Source organism: Electrophorus electricus, chromosome 5 (assembly GCF_013358815.1).
Source record: "Electrophorus electricus isolate fEleEle1 chromosome 5, fEleEle1.pri, whole genome shotgun sequence".
Lineage (NCBI taxonomy): Eukaryota > Metazoa > Chordata > Actinopteri > Gymnotiformes > Gymnotidae > Electrophorus > Electrophorus electricus.
This window is the reverse complement of record NC_049539.1, coordinates 6,180,706-6,196,127: the sequence shown is the minus strand read 5'-3', so window position 1 is coordinate 6,196,127 and position 15,422 is coordinate 6,180,706. Positions and strand designations below refer to the sequence as shown.

The 15,422-nt window shown below is 45.9% G+C and overlaps 1 protein-coding gene across 1 annotated transcript in view; it reads right to left on the bottom strand.

Moving 5' to 3' along the window:
• ofcc1 (orofacial cleft 1 candidate 1) overlaps positions 1-15,422 on the bottom strand; it is a 64,885-nt gene that overhangs the window by 44,977 nt on the left and 4,486 nt on the right. Inside the window, exons 3-10 of the mRNA XM_035526440.1 lie at positions 13,033-13,137; positions 12,229-12,318; positions 9,167-9,348; positions 7,625-7,708; positions 7,450-7,527; positions 7,125-7,198; positions 5,768-5,894; positions 2,286-2,525 (exon numbers count right to left, since the gene is read on the bottom strand). Of these exons, the coding sequence (XP_035382333.1) occupies positions 2,286-2,525; positions 5,768-5,894; positions 7,125-7,198; positions 7,450-7,527; positions 7,625-7,708; positions 9,167-9,348; positions 12,229-12,318; positions 13,033-13,137 (980 nt within the window). The remainder of the gene's footprint in view (positions 1-2,285; positions 2,526-5,767; positions 5,895-7,124; positions 7,199-7,449; positions 7,528-7,624; positions 7,709-9,166; positions 9,349-12,228; positions 12,319-13,032; positions 13,138-15,422) is intronic.

The window sequence follows — 15,422 nt, the reverse complement described above, 5'->3', positions numbered from 1 at the left end:
TCTTCAGAAAATGGAGAACAAATACAGGATTGCCATTGTAGGCACTGCAGCCAATCGTAGGAAAATCTGATCAGATTCTCCAAACCATAAACAAAGGCAAAAAGCAACAAAACACACGAGCAGCAGCAGGGCTGACTAGACGAGAGCTGGAGGACAGGCGAGACTCTCAGTGGAGCAGCACGCACTCTCCAGCCGAAGCCCAGACAGACAGAAACACAAACGTACACAGATCTAGACATAAGCGCACCAGAGAATTTTATTTTTAATTCAGTGAAAACTTATATCCCATTACCTGAGGATAAGGTCTCAGAAAACAAATGTTTGTGAATGTGTTTAGGAGGTTGTAAAGCTACCAGAAAGTATATATTTAAATGCCATTTCTTTAGTGAAAAGAATAAAACAGCCAATCATATGTAAATGTCTATATGAACATTGTCTATATGTATGTGTCTGTGTCTGGTGATTTTAAAGCTTTGAATTTTTTGTTCTTTTTTTCTTCAATCATATTACCACTTTTATCATTATTTAAGATTGATGCTCAATGCTTTTGCAACAATAAATCACAATTCATGCCAATAAAGCCATCTGAATCATAAATTGAGATATCAAGAGCGAGAGAGAGAGAGAGAGAGAGAGAGAGAGAGAGAGAGAGAGAGAGGGGGAGTGACAGAGAGAGAGAGAGGGGAGAGAGAGAGAGAGAGAGAGAGAGAGAGAGAGAGAGAGAGAGAGAGAGGGAGGGAGAGAGGTATAACAAACCCAAACTCTAATCTGTAGATTAGAAGATTGGCGATTACAATTTCCTTTACATTCACTTTTTAAGACATTTCCTTTTTTGCTATATACTTCTAATAATTATGGCTGCTCATGTTAAATATACTTTTATTGTTATGTACTAAATCTGTTCAGAACTGATCATTGTTTTAGGATATGGATCCCCACAGGATGGCTCACAGAGAATTCTTATGAAACTGATTTATGAAAGCCTATAATATTATTTTTTCAATATTGTCATATGCTGTCAGAGTTTACATCCCAGACACTCTATATTTCTCTCCAACTTCTCCCATCTCACTGTTAGACATGGCTCAGCCCTTACATAAATGAATTATAAACCTTCACTTTGATTTACATTCACGACTGAAATGTCACATTTGAGAAGCCGCTCTTTTAAACATATTGGATTTTCCTCCGCTAAAACCGTAAGCTTTCTGCAGCAGATTCTGAAATGGCAGCGTTCCACGATCCTAAGTCCATCGCTCTTCGGGGCTCGCCAACAGTCAGCTGGCCTTTCAGAAGAAGAACTGACAAAGCAGATAGCCCGTTTGGGAGTACAGAACATTCCGGAGTTGTTTCCGCACTCTCGCCGGTCTAGCACACCCACCTAACCTTTGAGTGAGCAGGACTTCTCAGGGTCTTGCCAGCACTCGCTACAGTTTAACCGAAGCGTCCTGCCCATTGCGTCCTGCTCCTTGGTTATCGGGAACCTCCAGGGCTCGTGAGGCAGTGGTGGCGTGGTAGTAAAGGGGCAGGGCCATTCCTCTTCACCGTGCTAGACTGTGACAGACAAGCGCCGTTTCCTTTACGAGACAGTCATTTAGCAAATTTCATCTCTGGACCTTACTTCAAAGGCCTCCTCACTCACCACCTCCCTCTCCACAGATGATGGGTGTTAATAGATACCCCTTGTTGTGAGAATTACTTTCAGATGAAGAAAGTGTTTTGAGTTTCTCGTCACATGTGTGTATCCTCAAAGTTCCTGTCATTTTTCTCTCTCCTGCGCTCTGCCAATGTGCTGTTCACCACCCCTCACCCCTGTTGGTCCCTCTCTCATCACAGAAAATATACGGGTCCACAATCAAAAACACATTTCATATGTTACAGACGGTAATCGTAGACTTGCTGAAGCAGTGGAGAGCTATGAAAAGAGTTCATAAACAGTGAGGCTAATACGCAAGATTCTTACGGCATGCCAACAAACATCTGTTTTTCACTCTGTCCAGAGCCCCTCCATATTATGGCAGGGTCAGTGTACCTCTAAACCTAGAACCACTGATAATATCCCTACTGACAGAGATTCTGGCAGCCCCTACTACCATGGCCTAGCAATGGCTTCCTTCCCCCTGAAACTGAGTGGACCTCCCCCTGAAACCCATCCCTCAGCGCTGGCGTAACAGAATTGACCTGCTGGCCGTGAAGTGTTGCCTGCTCCCTGCCTGGGACCTTCCAAACTAACCTGAGGAGTTCAAACTCGGGCGTGGGGATTAGCTCGGCTGGTACGCGCTCACCACGGGGAGGCTCTGGTGGAAGCACAGGTCTGTGTCGCAGTAGCGGCCTCCGTGCTCGACGGGCTCCGTGACGCCGGCCCACCGCTTCCTCTTCAGCCCAGACCAGAGCAGAGCGGGGCCGGCCAGCCGCGTGTGCAGGCTCACGCTCACGGCGTACGGGCCCCGCGGGAGCTTCTCCCGTACCGCTCGCAAACGCCCCACGCACACCTCCACGGGCTGCGGCGCCCGCACCCAGTCCACCTACGGAGATGTGCGGTGGGAGGGAGGAAGTGAGAGAGGAAATGCAAAGGGGGGAGAGAGAGATGCAGAGAGACAGATAGAGACAGAGACAAAATCAACTTTAACAGCCTGTGACCACATGAGATTGATTTCTTCTCCTCTTACAGACATTCCACTCACTCTCACCCGTGAGAATATAAATGTATGATTAATACAGCCGCATCATTTAACAGTGATAAATCAACGGCACTTTCACAAACACGGTGGAGCAGCTGTTCGCAGGACCAGGGGAGTGTCGCAGTCAGGGGGCGAGAGGGGGAGACAGAGTCAGGGACTACTCAGGTGGGCAGAATTTAAATACAAGTGTGTTTGCGGGAGAGCTGGAAGTCTCCACTGAATATGTGTGTGTTCATGTATGTGAACTTGCGTATGCGTGCTTGTATGTGTTATGTGTGATTGTGTGCGTGCGCGTGTGCATGTGTGTGTATCTATGTGTCCAGGGGTGCATGTGTGCGTATGTGTCTGTTTGTGCTCGCGAGTGTGTGTGTGTGTGTGTGTGTGTGTGTGTGTGTGTGTGTGTGTGTGTGTTTGTGTGTGTGCTGCCGGGTGACTGCTTCAGCAGGGCTTGCACAGCTCTGCCAGGACTGAGCTGACCTCATTTCTCCAGGAGAGTATCTGGAGTTTCACACAGGAAGAACATTGAGCTGGACTCCCAACTTCTCTCTCACACACAGATTTGTGTGTGAGTGCACACACACGCTCACACATACACACACACACACGATTCCTACAGTCTAGGGGACTGTTTGTATTTGTAATAACGGAATTATTTAGGACTATCAGTAAAAACTAGGGACCAAAACGTCCAGAGGTTTTCACTAGCTGCATTCTGCACAGTGTAATATTTCTGCACAAATATTACTGCACATGTGAATAAATGGCTGAGTTCAAAGCACTGAATGAATTTTTCTTCAACGCATGATCAAAGTGACTTACAGACAACATTTTAAACTCAGGATATTACTTATTCAGCCTTTTGAGGTGTGGCTCTAACAAAAGCAAGATCTGTTACTAACAAGACAGCACACAGTGTATTCATAAACATAGAATAAATGCAGGAAATTAGAAACAGAAAAAAGAGAAAAAATGAGATATTAAAAGCCACAATTAGAAATGACTACAACAGGCAGGTTATTAGCGCAGCGTTAACAGCAGGAGCGGTAGCCATGCTCTCTCATAGTACAGAGTTATTCCCTGAAGCAAGAGTGTCACACTCAGCTGTTGCTGATCAGGGTGTTACTGTCTTACTGTGTTACTGGGTTACCATGTTACTGTGTTATTGTGCTACTGTACTACAGTCTTCTTAGGAAGTATGCTGGATTCTTAAAGAAGTCCGAGATATCCATGTTGTAGAAAGACCACCACGGTTATGCAGTGCAAGCCCTCCGTTCCTGCAGAGCTGCTTACTGGCGGCTCACCTGAACAAACCTCCACCCCACCTCCACAACAGATGCAGCACTGCCCCTTCAGTCACGATAGCACACAGCGGCTGCCGCCGGCCCCACACCAAGCCCGGTGCGTTCAGGAAAAATTATAGATGCGAACGCATATACGCCCACACCCCCACACCCGCACGGCGAGAGACTTCCAGGAAGCTAAAAAGCGAAAACAGCCCGGCACCTCCGAGGTGGGGCGGGTTTTGCTTAAAGTGCCAGTACGCAGCAACGCGCCTCCAGACGAGATCAAAGCCACCCAGACCTCTGCTTTCTGAGGCCGCTGCTCCTGCTTGCTCTCTCGGCGAAGCCTCTTTTCAGCCATACGCACTGACAGCTCACGGAAACTCAACTCTTGGTGCACAGGAAGCACAAAATCCAAAAGAAACAAACAAAAAAAAAACAACAAAAAATACTTCTTTTCATTCTAAGTATAGCCTAATATTCTGAGATTAAGCTTTCTCGTTAATTATTTTCATTTTAATTAGTAAATCTTAATTAACAATGAACATTTACCCTTAAAATCTTTGGCTTCAGACTGAAGGGGGAGTGTTGGGGGGGGTGAATAAATATGACAATCTTTTTGGGTCCTGAAGGCAGGATTACTGATGCAGGCAAGCTTAGTTATTAAACACGTTCTAAATTAAATGCCTCCATGAATTTTGCACAGAAATATATTTTCATAGTTTTGCATGCCAAATGTGACATTTTATATTTGAGATTCATCTGCTGCAGTAATTTTGGAAATGTCATATAAACAAAGATTTTGTCATTTACCAATGAAATTACTATGCATGGCAGGTTAGCCATTGCTTTTCTGGCTGCGCTGGTTGTTTCAAGTCAGCAAGCCATAAAAAATCTTTATCTCTCTGAAACACAGCAATTTGGGAGATAATGGAATGGTGACTTGGGGGCAGAGATGCCAGTGTGAGGAATTATACCACAATTTCACTGCATTTACAGCCTTCCTCAAAGCTGCTTCCCTCTCTCTCCTTCTTACTCTTTCTCTTCCTCTGTCTTTCTCCTTCTTGCTCTCTCTCTCTCTCTCTCTCTCTCTCGCTCTCCCTCCCCCTGTAAACCATGGCTGCCTGAGACAGGAATCATTACAACACTAAGCCTATACCATGACAGAACAACAGCATCTTAAACTGCGCACACACGCACACGCACACACACACACACACACACACACACACACGCCCATGTACAAGTGCAACCTCGAAGCCTCACACATGCACACACACACACATGCAAACCCACACATGCACACACACACGGACGCACACACATGCACGCACACACATGCACGCACACACAAATACAGATGCCCCTTTATTCTTAATACAGACTATTTATTTTCTGAAATTCAATTAGTTTTTACAGTTTTTTCACAAACTATGTGTATGTGTGCGTGTGTGTATATGTATGTGTGTGTGTTTTAACTGGCACACATGCACACAAAAAGTGGTTCTATGCGATTTTGCTCCGATTTCTCATCATTACATCATGTAGACACCCGTATCATTCCCAGCTGACAAAGAAAAATCTTTCTCAGCATCTTTCAGGTAACAGAACTAGCCATAAACAGCAGAGCAGAAACCCACCCACCCAGCCAAGCCAAGCTGAGCTCCATAGTCCTCTGTGTTTCCTGTCAGGACCAGCAACAAGATGTGTCTGTGTCTCTGTGTGTGTGTGTGTGTGTGTGTGTGTGTGTGTGTGTGTGTGTGTGTGTGTGTGTGTGTGTGTGTGTGTGTGTGTGTGTGTGTCTACCTGCCAGGGAAGGTCAGATTCGATGACCAGTGACTCACTGTTCACCGTAGCTTCGCTGATTTCTCCATACTGGGCGATAACTTCAGCCTGACGCTGGCGCAAAGCATTCAGCAAGCGACTCTCTGCCCTGGAACACATACAGACATGCAGCACACAGCTCAACACAGCCCAGCACTGTGCACATCCACTAATCCTTTTACCAGGTACCCTCACACTGCCCTGAACCTAATCTAATAGCCTGCAACAGACGTATGTCTAGAGCTTCCTCCCTCTCTCTATCTCTCGTTTACTTTCCCTCTGCTCTTCTCTCTCTCTAGCACTCAGCCTCTCTCTTATTGGGGCCAAAGCAATAAAGCCCTCCTTTGTACCATCTCCACACCTAACCTCTTAATTCCTCAAAGCAGCAATACCACACTGTCCGTCTCTCCTAAAGGAAAAAAAAAATCTAATTAAATCAGGTAATTGCAGCACAACAGGAACAGAGTTGGTGTTGGACTTTTTTTGTTGCTGTTGTCTGTTTAAAATGTTGCATAGGCTTTCATCAGTAGCAAGAACAAGGCCACAGTATTTAGCTAATTAATCAAAGCACAGAGATTTTAAGCCAAAGCGCTCAGAAGTGCAGGGAAGAGTAAACCTGTTCCACCAGCATCTCCTGCCTAATCTCCATCCTTGATCAGATCTGGGTAATGTAGCTCTGGGCCAGTGCATGATGAGGCTGTTTGCTGTCTCTCAGCCACCCACCAATAATAGAAAGGGGAATATACAGGGCCAAGGATGTCTGGGAAAGGTCACAGAACAAGACTCTGATCTGCAGCTCATATGCCCCACTCCCACCCACAGCCCGGCCGTACCAAGCAGCCCATATTCCCCTGATTTTAATATGCCGGTGTAGACAGGGCCGAACAGTTCTTAAAAACTTTAAGCACACTCATGCCTACAGGGGTGTGAGAGAGAGAGAGAGAGAGAGAGAGAGAGAGAGAGAGAGAGAGAGAGAGAGAGAGAGAGAGAGAGAAAGAGAGAGAGAGAGTGTGCAAGAGCGAGAGAGAGTGAGGAAGCAAGAGAGAGAGAGGCAGAGGAAGAAAAAGAGAAAGACTGATGTGCGTAGAACAAAATTGATGCTCTCTTTGCGTCCAATGACACGGACAGATTTTTCTGCCCTGTGGCAACTTACCCACAATGCACCAGCACAGACAATGCATTGTGTAGTATATTACGAATATATTACATATCGTTGCAAAAAAAAAAATGTCAGCAAAATGTAAATGCTGCTCAGAACACAGATTAATGATTATTTCACATAACATCAGATGAAAACGAGCATGTAACAAGACACACACACACACACACGCACACACACCTCTGGAATGCTGCATACAACCTCTCCTGCAGGAGAGACTCCTCCTGATCCACACCTCTGATGGGAAAAGGCTCCTTTAGGAAAAGAGCAGTCAGAGACAGAGAGAGCTGGTACAACATCACATGGCATGAGTACGACAGATCACTGGGGCATTTAGAAAAGAGGGAGAAATATAATTACACCAGGCGCTCATTATTCTTGCAGTTCATTTATTTATTACATTTCGTGATTATTTTACGCAGCACCTAGCTTTCTGCACCAATTTGTTTATTATAACATGGCCATGATCCTGAGATATTCCAGGGGCTGAATGGAGAGAATTTACACAGCGCAGATCTGAGACTTGTCTGCCCTGATTGCGTGACGAGTCAGAGCCTTTCTGAAGGACGGTAGTCAGACGAGACTGGCGTGGGACACATTTCAAAAACACACACAAAGAAGAGGATCAGAGATGGGTCTCCCGTGGGCCCACGCCAGGTCCTCCCGACATACGTCGGTACCTTCGCCCTCCCCCTCAAGATGGCCATGACTCTCCGTTTTCTGGCCTGGTCCACCTCTGTCAGCCCTCTCTCCACACGCTCATCCTGCCAGGGAGGAGAAAAGAAGTCTAAATAAATCAATAAATCAATAAATCAATAGTGTGTGTTCAGTCAGGTGCAGGCACAGTAATGCCATCTCCAGGAGACTATCGCAAGCCGGTCTCCCATACACACCGCGTGGATCTCTTGACGCGTGTTCTGAGGGACAGCGTTCCGTAGGTATGTTCCCCTCAGCCGACCACCACACGTTCTGACTGACAGTGGCACACCGTCGTTCGACTCCCATTGCTTCAAGACTCCAAACAGACAAGACTCCATCTCTGCTTAGAGCGGCATTTCATACTGAGGTCTGCTGTTTGCTTACTTGCCAAGACAGATCATGGCCACAAATATGATGAATAATTTCTCATTTTTTCCACTTTTAGTCTAGCATTTGTCCTCCTTCAGCTTTCCAACAATGCCTCCGCGTGTAGCTACATTCAGCTCCCAGAGAGAAATCTGCCTCGGGAAGCTTCCTCGCCTCCTCCAGCTGATCCACGCAGGGCTCAGAGCCCCACACCCGCTCCAAGTTCCCGCAAAGCGATTGTTGACAAACCACAAAGGAAAAAGTAAGGAGTGGCAGCTGTTCCAGAGACCGTAGGAGAACGGTAGGAATGGGAGCAGGAAGCGCTCTGGCCTATGGAACATCTTGGCAAGGGTTTTTTTTTTTCCCACAAAGGCACCAAGACCAGATAAAAAGATGCTATGGTTTTATTAAATAGCTAAGACCTATTTAATAAAAGCTATTTCATACAGACCAAGGTCATTCTAACCATGCAGTTCTGCATGGCATCTTCAGGGACAGCAGTAATCAGCGCTGAGGGGGAAAAAACTTCTGATTTTAGCTGACTGACATTTTTAGCAATATTTTTTTACTTATCACCAATCTACAAAGCACTGAAGAAATGAAACAAAAGCAAGCAGTCAGTAGTGACTGACACAGCCAGCAGACTATACTTAAAGATTCCTAGGGACAAGTGGTTAAGGACAGGATGACTTCAGTGCCCCCTAATCACTTTACGCAGTTCAACCATCCGGTGCATACAGGAAGGTTACACAGACCTATTTTGTAAGTACTTTGTGAGTGTGTGTGTGTGTGTGTGTGTGTGGTGTGTGTGTCTGGGTCGGTGTGTGTGTAAGTGTGGTGTGTGTGTGTGTGTGTGTGTGTGTGTGTGTGTGTGTGTGTGGTGTGTGTGTGTGTGTAAGTGTGGTGTGTGTGTGTGTGTAAGTGTGGTGTGTGTGTGTGTGTGTGTGTGTGGTGTGTGTGTCTGGGTCGGTGTGTGTGTAAGTGTGGTGTGTGTGTGTGTGTGTGTGTGTGTGTGTGTGTGTGTGTGGTGTGTGTGTGTGTGTAAGTGTGGTGTGTGTGTGTGTGTGTGTGTGTGGTGTGTGGTGTGTGTGTAAGTGTGGTGTGTGTGTGTGTGTGTGTGTGTGTGTGTGTGTGTGTGGTGTGTGTGTGGCTCTGACCTGTTCCAGTGAAGTACGGCCTAGTGGGATCATGTCATCTTGCACTTGCTCCCTCAGCTGTTCCACATAGTGGGGGATAACCTCTTCTCTCCTCTCCTTCATCTGCTCCCACAAACGATCCCTCCATCCAGCCTGGGGGACCTCGGAAGCCCCAGCTAATGCCTTCTCCTCCATAACACTACCTGCGGGGGGAAAGACAAATAGAGAGAGAGAGATAGAGAGAGACAGAGAGAGACAAACTAAGAAAGAGAAAAAAATGTGCCCCTCAGTTGGTGTTAAGGGGTCCAAAGTGTGCAAAGAATATATCCACCATACCATTATACCTCCACCAGTCTAAACCGCTGATACAGGGGTGGATCCATGCTTTCAATGTCTGCGCAAAATTCTGACCCTTCTGAATGTTGCGGCAGAAATTGGGGCTCATCAGACCTGCCAATGTTTTTCCAATCTACTACTATGCAATTTTGGTGAGCCCATGTGAATTGTAGCCTGTAGTCTTAGCTGTAGCCTGTAGCCTTTGGTGAGCCCATGTGAATTGTAGCCTGTAGTCTTATCTGTAGCCTGTAGCCTTTGGTGAGCCCATGTGAATTGTAGCCTGTAGTCTTAGCTGACAGGTGTAGCATTCTGCTGCTGTAGACCACCTACTTCAAGGTCTGATGTGCGTTCAGAGATGCTAGTCTGCATACTCTGCATACTTCGGTAGTAACGAGTGGTTTTTGGAGTTACTGTTGCCTTTCTATCAGACCAGATCAGGCTGGCCATTCTCCTCCGTCCTCTGGCATCAACAAGGCATTTTCCGTCAGAGAACTGCCGCTCACTGGACAGTTTCTTTTTCTGACCATCCTCTGTAAACCCTAGAGATGGTTGTTTGTGAAAATCACAACAGATAAGCTGTCTCTGAAAATTGAGTGAGTAGATATTTGCGTTACTGAGTAGTTGTACAGGTGTATCTGATAAAGGGGCAGGCAAGTGTGTGTATACATCTTTGGCGAAGACTGAAGAAGTGTCACTAGGCCAAAACGAGAAACAGCAGAAGAAATAATTAGGATCATGAATGTCAACTGAATCCAGTATAAAGTCACAGATATTTCAAAGATGCCATTAAGAGAAAACAGGGGCTACCAGTCGATCATGGCAGATACCAGTGGCTGCCAGTGGAATCTATGCAGTATGACTACCATGTGGATTTCTATGTGGTCTACCAGTAGAGTTCTTAACTGTTGGAAACTAAAGATAACATTGCGCAATATATGTACATCATGCCTCATAATCACCAAATCATTTCACATCTCGTAGAGAATAAAGCAAAACCAACCAAAGCTGTCCCATTGCCCACAGACACACACAGACACACACAGACACACACAGACACACACACACACACACACACACACACACACACACACACACACACACATGCTCATACAGCCCCCAGTGAGGTCGGATTAAACTCGTTTAGGGCTGGGGCTCTGAGGTGCAGCCACTTTCCTCCAAACCAAATTACAGAGAAATTTGAAGATTTAATTAAAGCATTCGGTTAATCAGACCGTACTCCTAATGAAGGCCTAGTGTAATAGCATTGCTTCTCACGTGCACACACACACACACACACACACACACACACACACACACACACACACATACACACAAACACACACAAACACACAATCTAGGGTTAGAGTTAGGTCAATCGATGAAGCATCAGCCCATAGCTAATGTTCACCACAGGACAAGCTCCGATTACTTCTATGAAGAATTGCTTTACATCTGCAGGGATTTCCCAGTTTCTCCTGTAAGATGTTCCCAGTGCCCATGTGTGCTGCCTGCTGCCTCACCAAGCTGCCCAAATCCAGCGGCACCAAGCGGCTTCTGCTGAGAGGGATTTCTAAAGGATCCCTTCCTCTTAAACACTAAATACTGGACTCATGTCCATTTAGCTAACAATGTTTTCCACGCCTTGTTCATTGTTAACCCGCTTTAATGTGTGAGTGCACCAGCGCAGGAGGGAGAAGCATGGGATCTTGGAATCTCGGGCGGAAGATCAAAGCCTGAGAGGCTGGCCAGCAGGGGGCAGGAGCGGGTGGCCCCAGCACGGCCCCTGGCCGTGGCCCGCCGTCGCCGCGGTGAGGGCCCGCCAGCTGGGTGGATGGGTGGGTGCCGGAGGAAGGGCTGATCCTCCTCCTCTTCCTCGGTGGAAGCGGGCTAATCCCAGTATCCTCTTTCCTAGCGCTCCTTTGTGGGATTTCGGAAGCGTCGGGAGACAATAACAGAGCAGCTAATCTCGCAGTGCCAGTGAAAATCCCAAGCGCACACGTGCGCACTCCTGCAGGCCCTGCCAAGGAGTCACGGCAACCATGCTGTGTCTCAGCCGGAGCACGCGGAGAGCATCGTACCGCCAAAACAAAGGCGTCGAGAAGTCTGTCGGATCTCCGTCGGTTGGGGGGAGGTCTCAAACCTGTCCCCTTGCTAATGGAACAAGGATTCCGTCAGAGACAACAAAGAGCCCAGCACAGGGGACAAGCATATTACAGCAGTGATGAGTGGTTCGCTGTAATCAGTGCCTGTCCACAGGGGCTCCCTGATGAGGAAAGAAGTCTTATGTGATGGTTTGATGAGATTTGAATAGCTGGGCTGACAGCTACCCTGGTAATTCTTTACTGAGTAATGTCATACTTGAAAAAAGTATTGTAACAGACAATGTATCCTGTAATTGAAGAAATTATGTATTACTTAGGAAATGTACAGTATGTAATATTAAAACTTACTCATTGTACCTTATACTATTGTTTCTAACATTTGATACTGGACATACTGGACATCTTATCATTCTGATCATGGTGATAATCAGGAAAACCCATAATATTTTATTTGTTCCATATATATATTACCAGATTGTTGATATATATTGATTATATTGTTGATATTAAATCTAACAAGAAAATCAGTAATATTTTATGTTAATTACATTTTGAATACTAGCAAAATACACAATAACAGAAGGCACCGTCTATCAGGTAAATGTAAGTTCCAGAGGGCAAAGAAATGTAGGACGGTTGTCTTACCAGGCAAATCTATGCTGGTTGAAGCCTCGTCTTCATTCAGCATCTGAGCCAGTTTCTCAAACACACCACGCTCGTCCTCCTTCAGGACGCCTGGGATGTAAGGAAGCAGTGTTAATGAGCCATTGTAAATAAGAACCAGTCCTGCCGTTCACGTTCACAGCCGCCCTGGTGGACCTGGGTCACCTGCACGGAAACGTCAGCGTTTCTAAAACCCACACTGAAGCAGCTTTCTAACAAACCCACACTGATTCTCCGCCCCGTTTTACATTCATTTATTAAAGTCCAAGCTTATAATAACATACATGCATGTCCTTACGGAAGGCTTCCCTAAGCAAGGAAATATATGCAGGATTTCACACCACAATGTTCCCACCTATGAAATATTATTGTCAAAGGTGATTCTGTTTGGGAGGATTCGAGGATATTACAGAACAGCGATGTCCAGATAGATACAGCGAGAATGGCTTTCCTGTTAATAGGCAGGTTTCATTATAACATGCATATTACCTTGATCCCCAGAGCATGCTTTTAATAGGCATACGGGGGGACATCTATTGCTACTCTGAGGAGCTTTCCTGCTGTCATTTGGAGTTGTTAAAGGAAGCAGTGAAGAACTGAAAATGGAAACAGCCAATGACACGTGACCTTCGGCAATGACAGCCACCGTGCCAGCCTATCTCGTCAGCCATCGGTAAAAAGTATTTACATAGACCATCCCACCGAGCATGGCAACTGGCTGAAAGTGATCTCGTTCACCCTGCTTTAATGAATTGAGACGGCCCATTACGAACAGAAATGGCATACTTAATTCCAGCTCATCTCCCGCTCCGGCCCCGGCCGTCCTACACCGCCTTGGGTCGCCCTCCACCGCCGCCACGGGGTCAAAGTAATTTCGGGCACCTTCAATTCCTGTGGAAAGTACAGATGGATGACAAAAGAGAAAAGCAAGAGAATGTGAGAGAGAGGGAGAGCGCGAGCCAGGCGGAAGGGAGTTGATAGGTGGCGGGTTGGGTAAGGTTAGTGATTATTAGAACCATATGAAGCGAAAATGTTAATTTTGAAAGCCCACACCGGGGCAGCCGTGCGAGGCAGGCTACCTGATAAGGCCTCACTCTGCCCTGCTTCCCGGAGCTGTGCCAGCAAGACCCGCCGCTGCTCTGGGGCCTAATTATCATGCTAGGAAAGGTCAGCCCAGCCAATCTCTTAAACACAACCTGCCATATGTTACCTGTGTTCAAAAGAACTAATGAGAAATGTGTACAAGATTACGAGTGCCAAGATTTCAAAGACAATACCCTAACTCTGGTCCAGGGTCGACGGGCAAAGCTGGGGAGGGAGAGAGAGAGAGAGAGAGAGAGAGAGAGAGAAAGAGACAGAAGCGAGAAAGAAGAGAGAGATAAAGGAGAGAGGTGAGGGGGAGTGAGAGTAAGCTCCATGTGCCATTGCCTTCTTATTAGCAATCGCTGACCTATGGGCATCAAAGCTGCTTGCCAGACTTTAAAAAAAATCCAGCAGCTAGAGGCAGTATTCTATTAACCAGGTACACCCAGCCGCGCAGCTCTCCGCACCTAAAAGCACATGGCTGCCCTGCGATATTCAGACCTACACACTCCAGTCATATCTGCTTCAAGTCCCGTTTTAGTGTTTGGCTGATTCAAAACGAGCTGATAAGTGCAGTTATGGCGTCATGAAAATTACAAGTTTTACAGCTGTGGCCTGTGCAGCACAGAGCATCACAACAGTGATCAGTAATAACATTAAAACAGTTGATACACCAGGAAAATCCACTTTACAAATGACCCTTTGTAAAGTTTCAGATTTAGTCTGTCAGTAGGCCTAATTGCCATACACCCTTGTGGCATTTGATTCCTAATCAGAATTAACCATGAAACGCACAGTCGGCCTGTTTCATGTTGTACATACAGTTTACTACTTGGCCTCGGCAGTTCTGAGAACAGCGGTTCTATTCTGTGTGTGGCTCGTTTGCGTGACGCGAGCTAGCTCCGAGATGGCGTCTCTGAATAGCATTTTCGATTGACTTCAATAGCTTGGCCGTCCTCCAATGTCTCGCTGCTCTGAGCCAGCACTGCATTCCCTCCTCGTGAGCACGCCATCATAGCTCACAACTAAGGCTTTCTGGAGGAACCTTACACATAGACTGAACAAAGGGTAAAAATCTGATTTTTTCATGATGCCAGTATGGTAGTTTGAAGTAAAGACAGTATAAAAGATGCATGGCCGATGAAATAAAGAAATAAAAAGGAGATGCTTTTTTATGCCACTGTAAAAATAATCTTTATTTCAGTAAGACAGAAAATGTAGTATTTATCAAAGGAATTGATTAGAACAGTACTAGTTTTAAAATAATGTATAGATGAAGGCTGAGTTTTGATCTCAGTTTGAATTTGATAATGGACTGAATTATTTACATGAGGGAATATGCCCAGCAGCTGAAACCCACTCACTGCAAACACACACACGCACACACACACACACACACACACACACACACACACACACACACACACACACACACACACACACACACACACACACAAACCCTTATTTTCTGCATACATAAAACTGGGAAGCATCTGAAATCTGCCATCTTCAGCTCAGCTCTTGATTCCAGTTTTTGGTATAAATCAAAAACTTGAACTTCAGTTAGCTTAACCCAGCCTTGGAAACTTGGGGGGAAGTGATTTCCTGTCATGCTGATAGCTTTGAGCCCACTTTTCTCCTATAAGCACAATCAGCAAACTGCCTGTCGGTTACTGGTTAACAAATACTTATAGTGTTATTATAAATAAATAAATAAAATAAATAAAATTGTAGAACTGAATTACTGTCATGCTCCAGTAGTGATGATTTTGTGTTATTACTAAGAAAATAAAACAATTTGCTTGATTCCTGTTGATTTATGTGTTAGGTTTTTCTTTGCCTTTGTTCTCCATTGAGGAAACAAACGTAGGCAGAGACACAGATGCCGGTGTTGAATGTACCTTTCATCATAGCAAAACTCTCCTGAATGACCGATTACTGCCCAGGTCATTTGCCAGTGGCTACTAGTGTCACCCACCACCAGTCTGCTATCAGTCTCTCTCCAGCTTTCATTCCCACCCCCTATGGCTTAAGCGCATGGCCCTGTGGAGCGTGTCCTGAGAGGGCTGGAGGCCATGGGGCTAATCCCACGA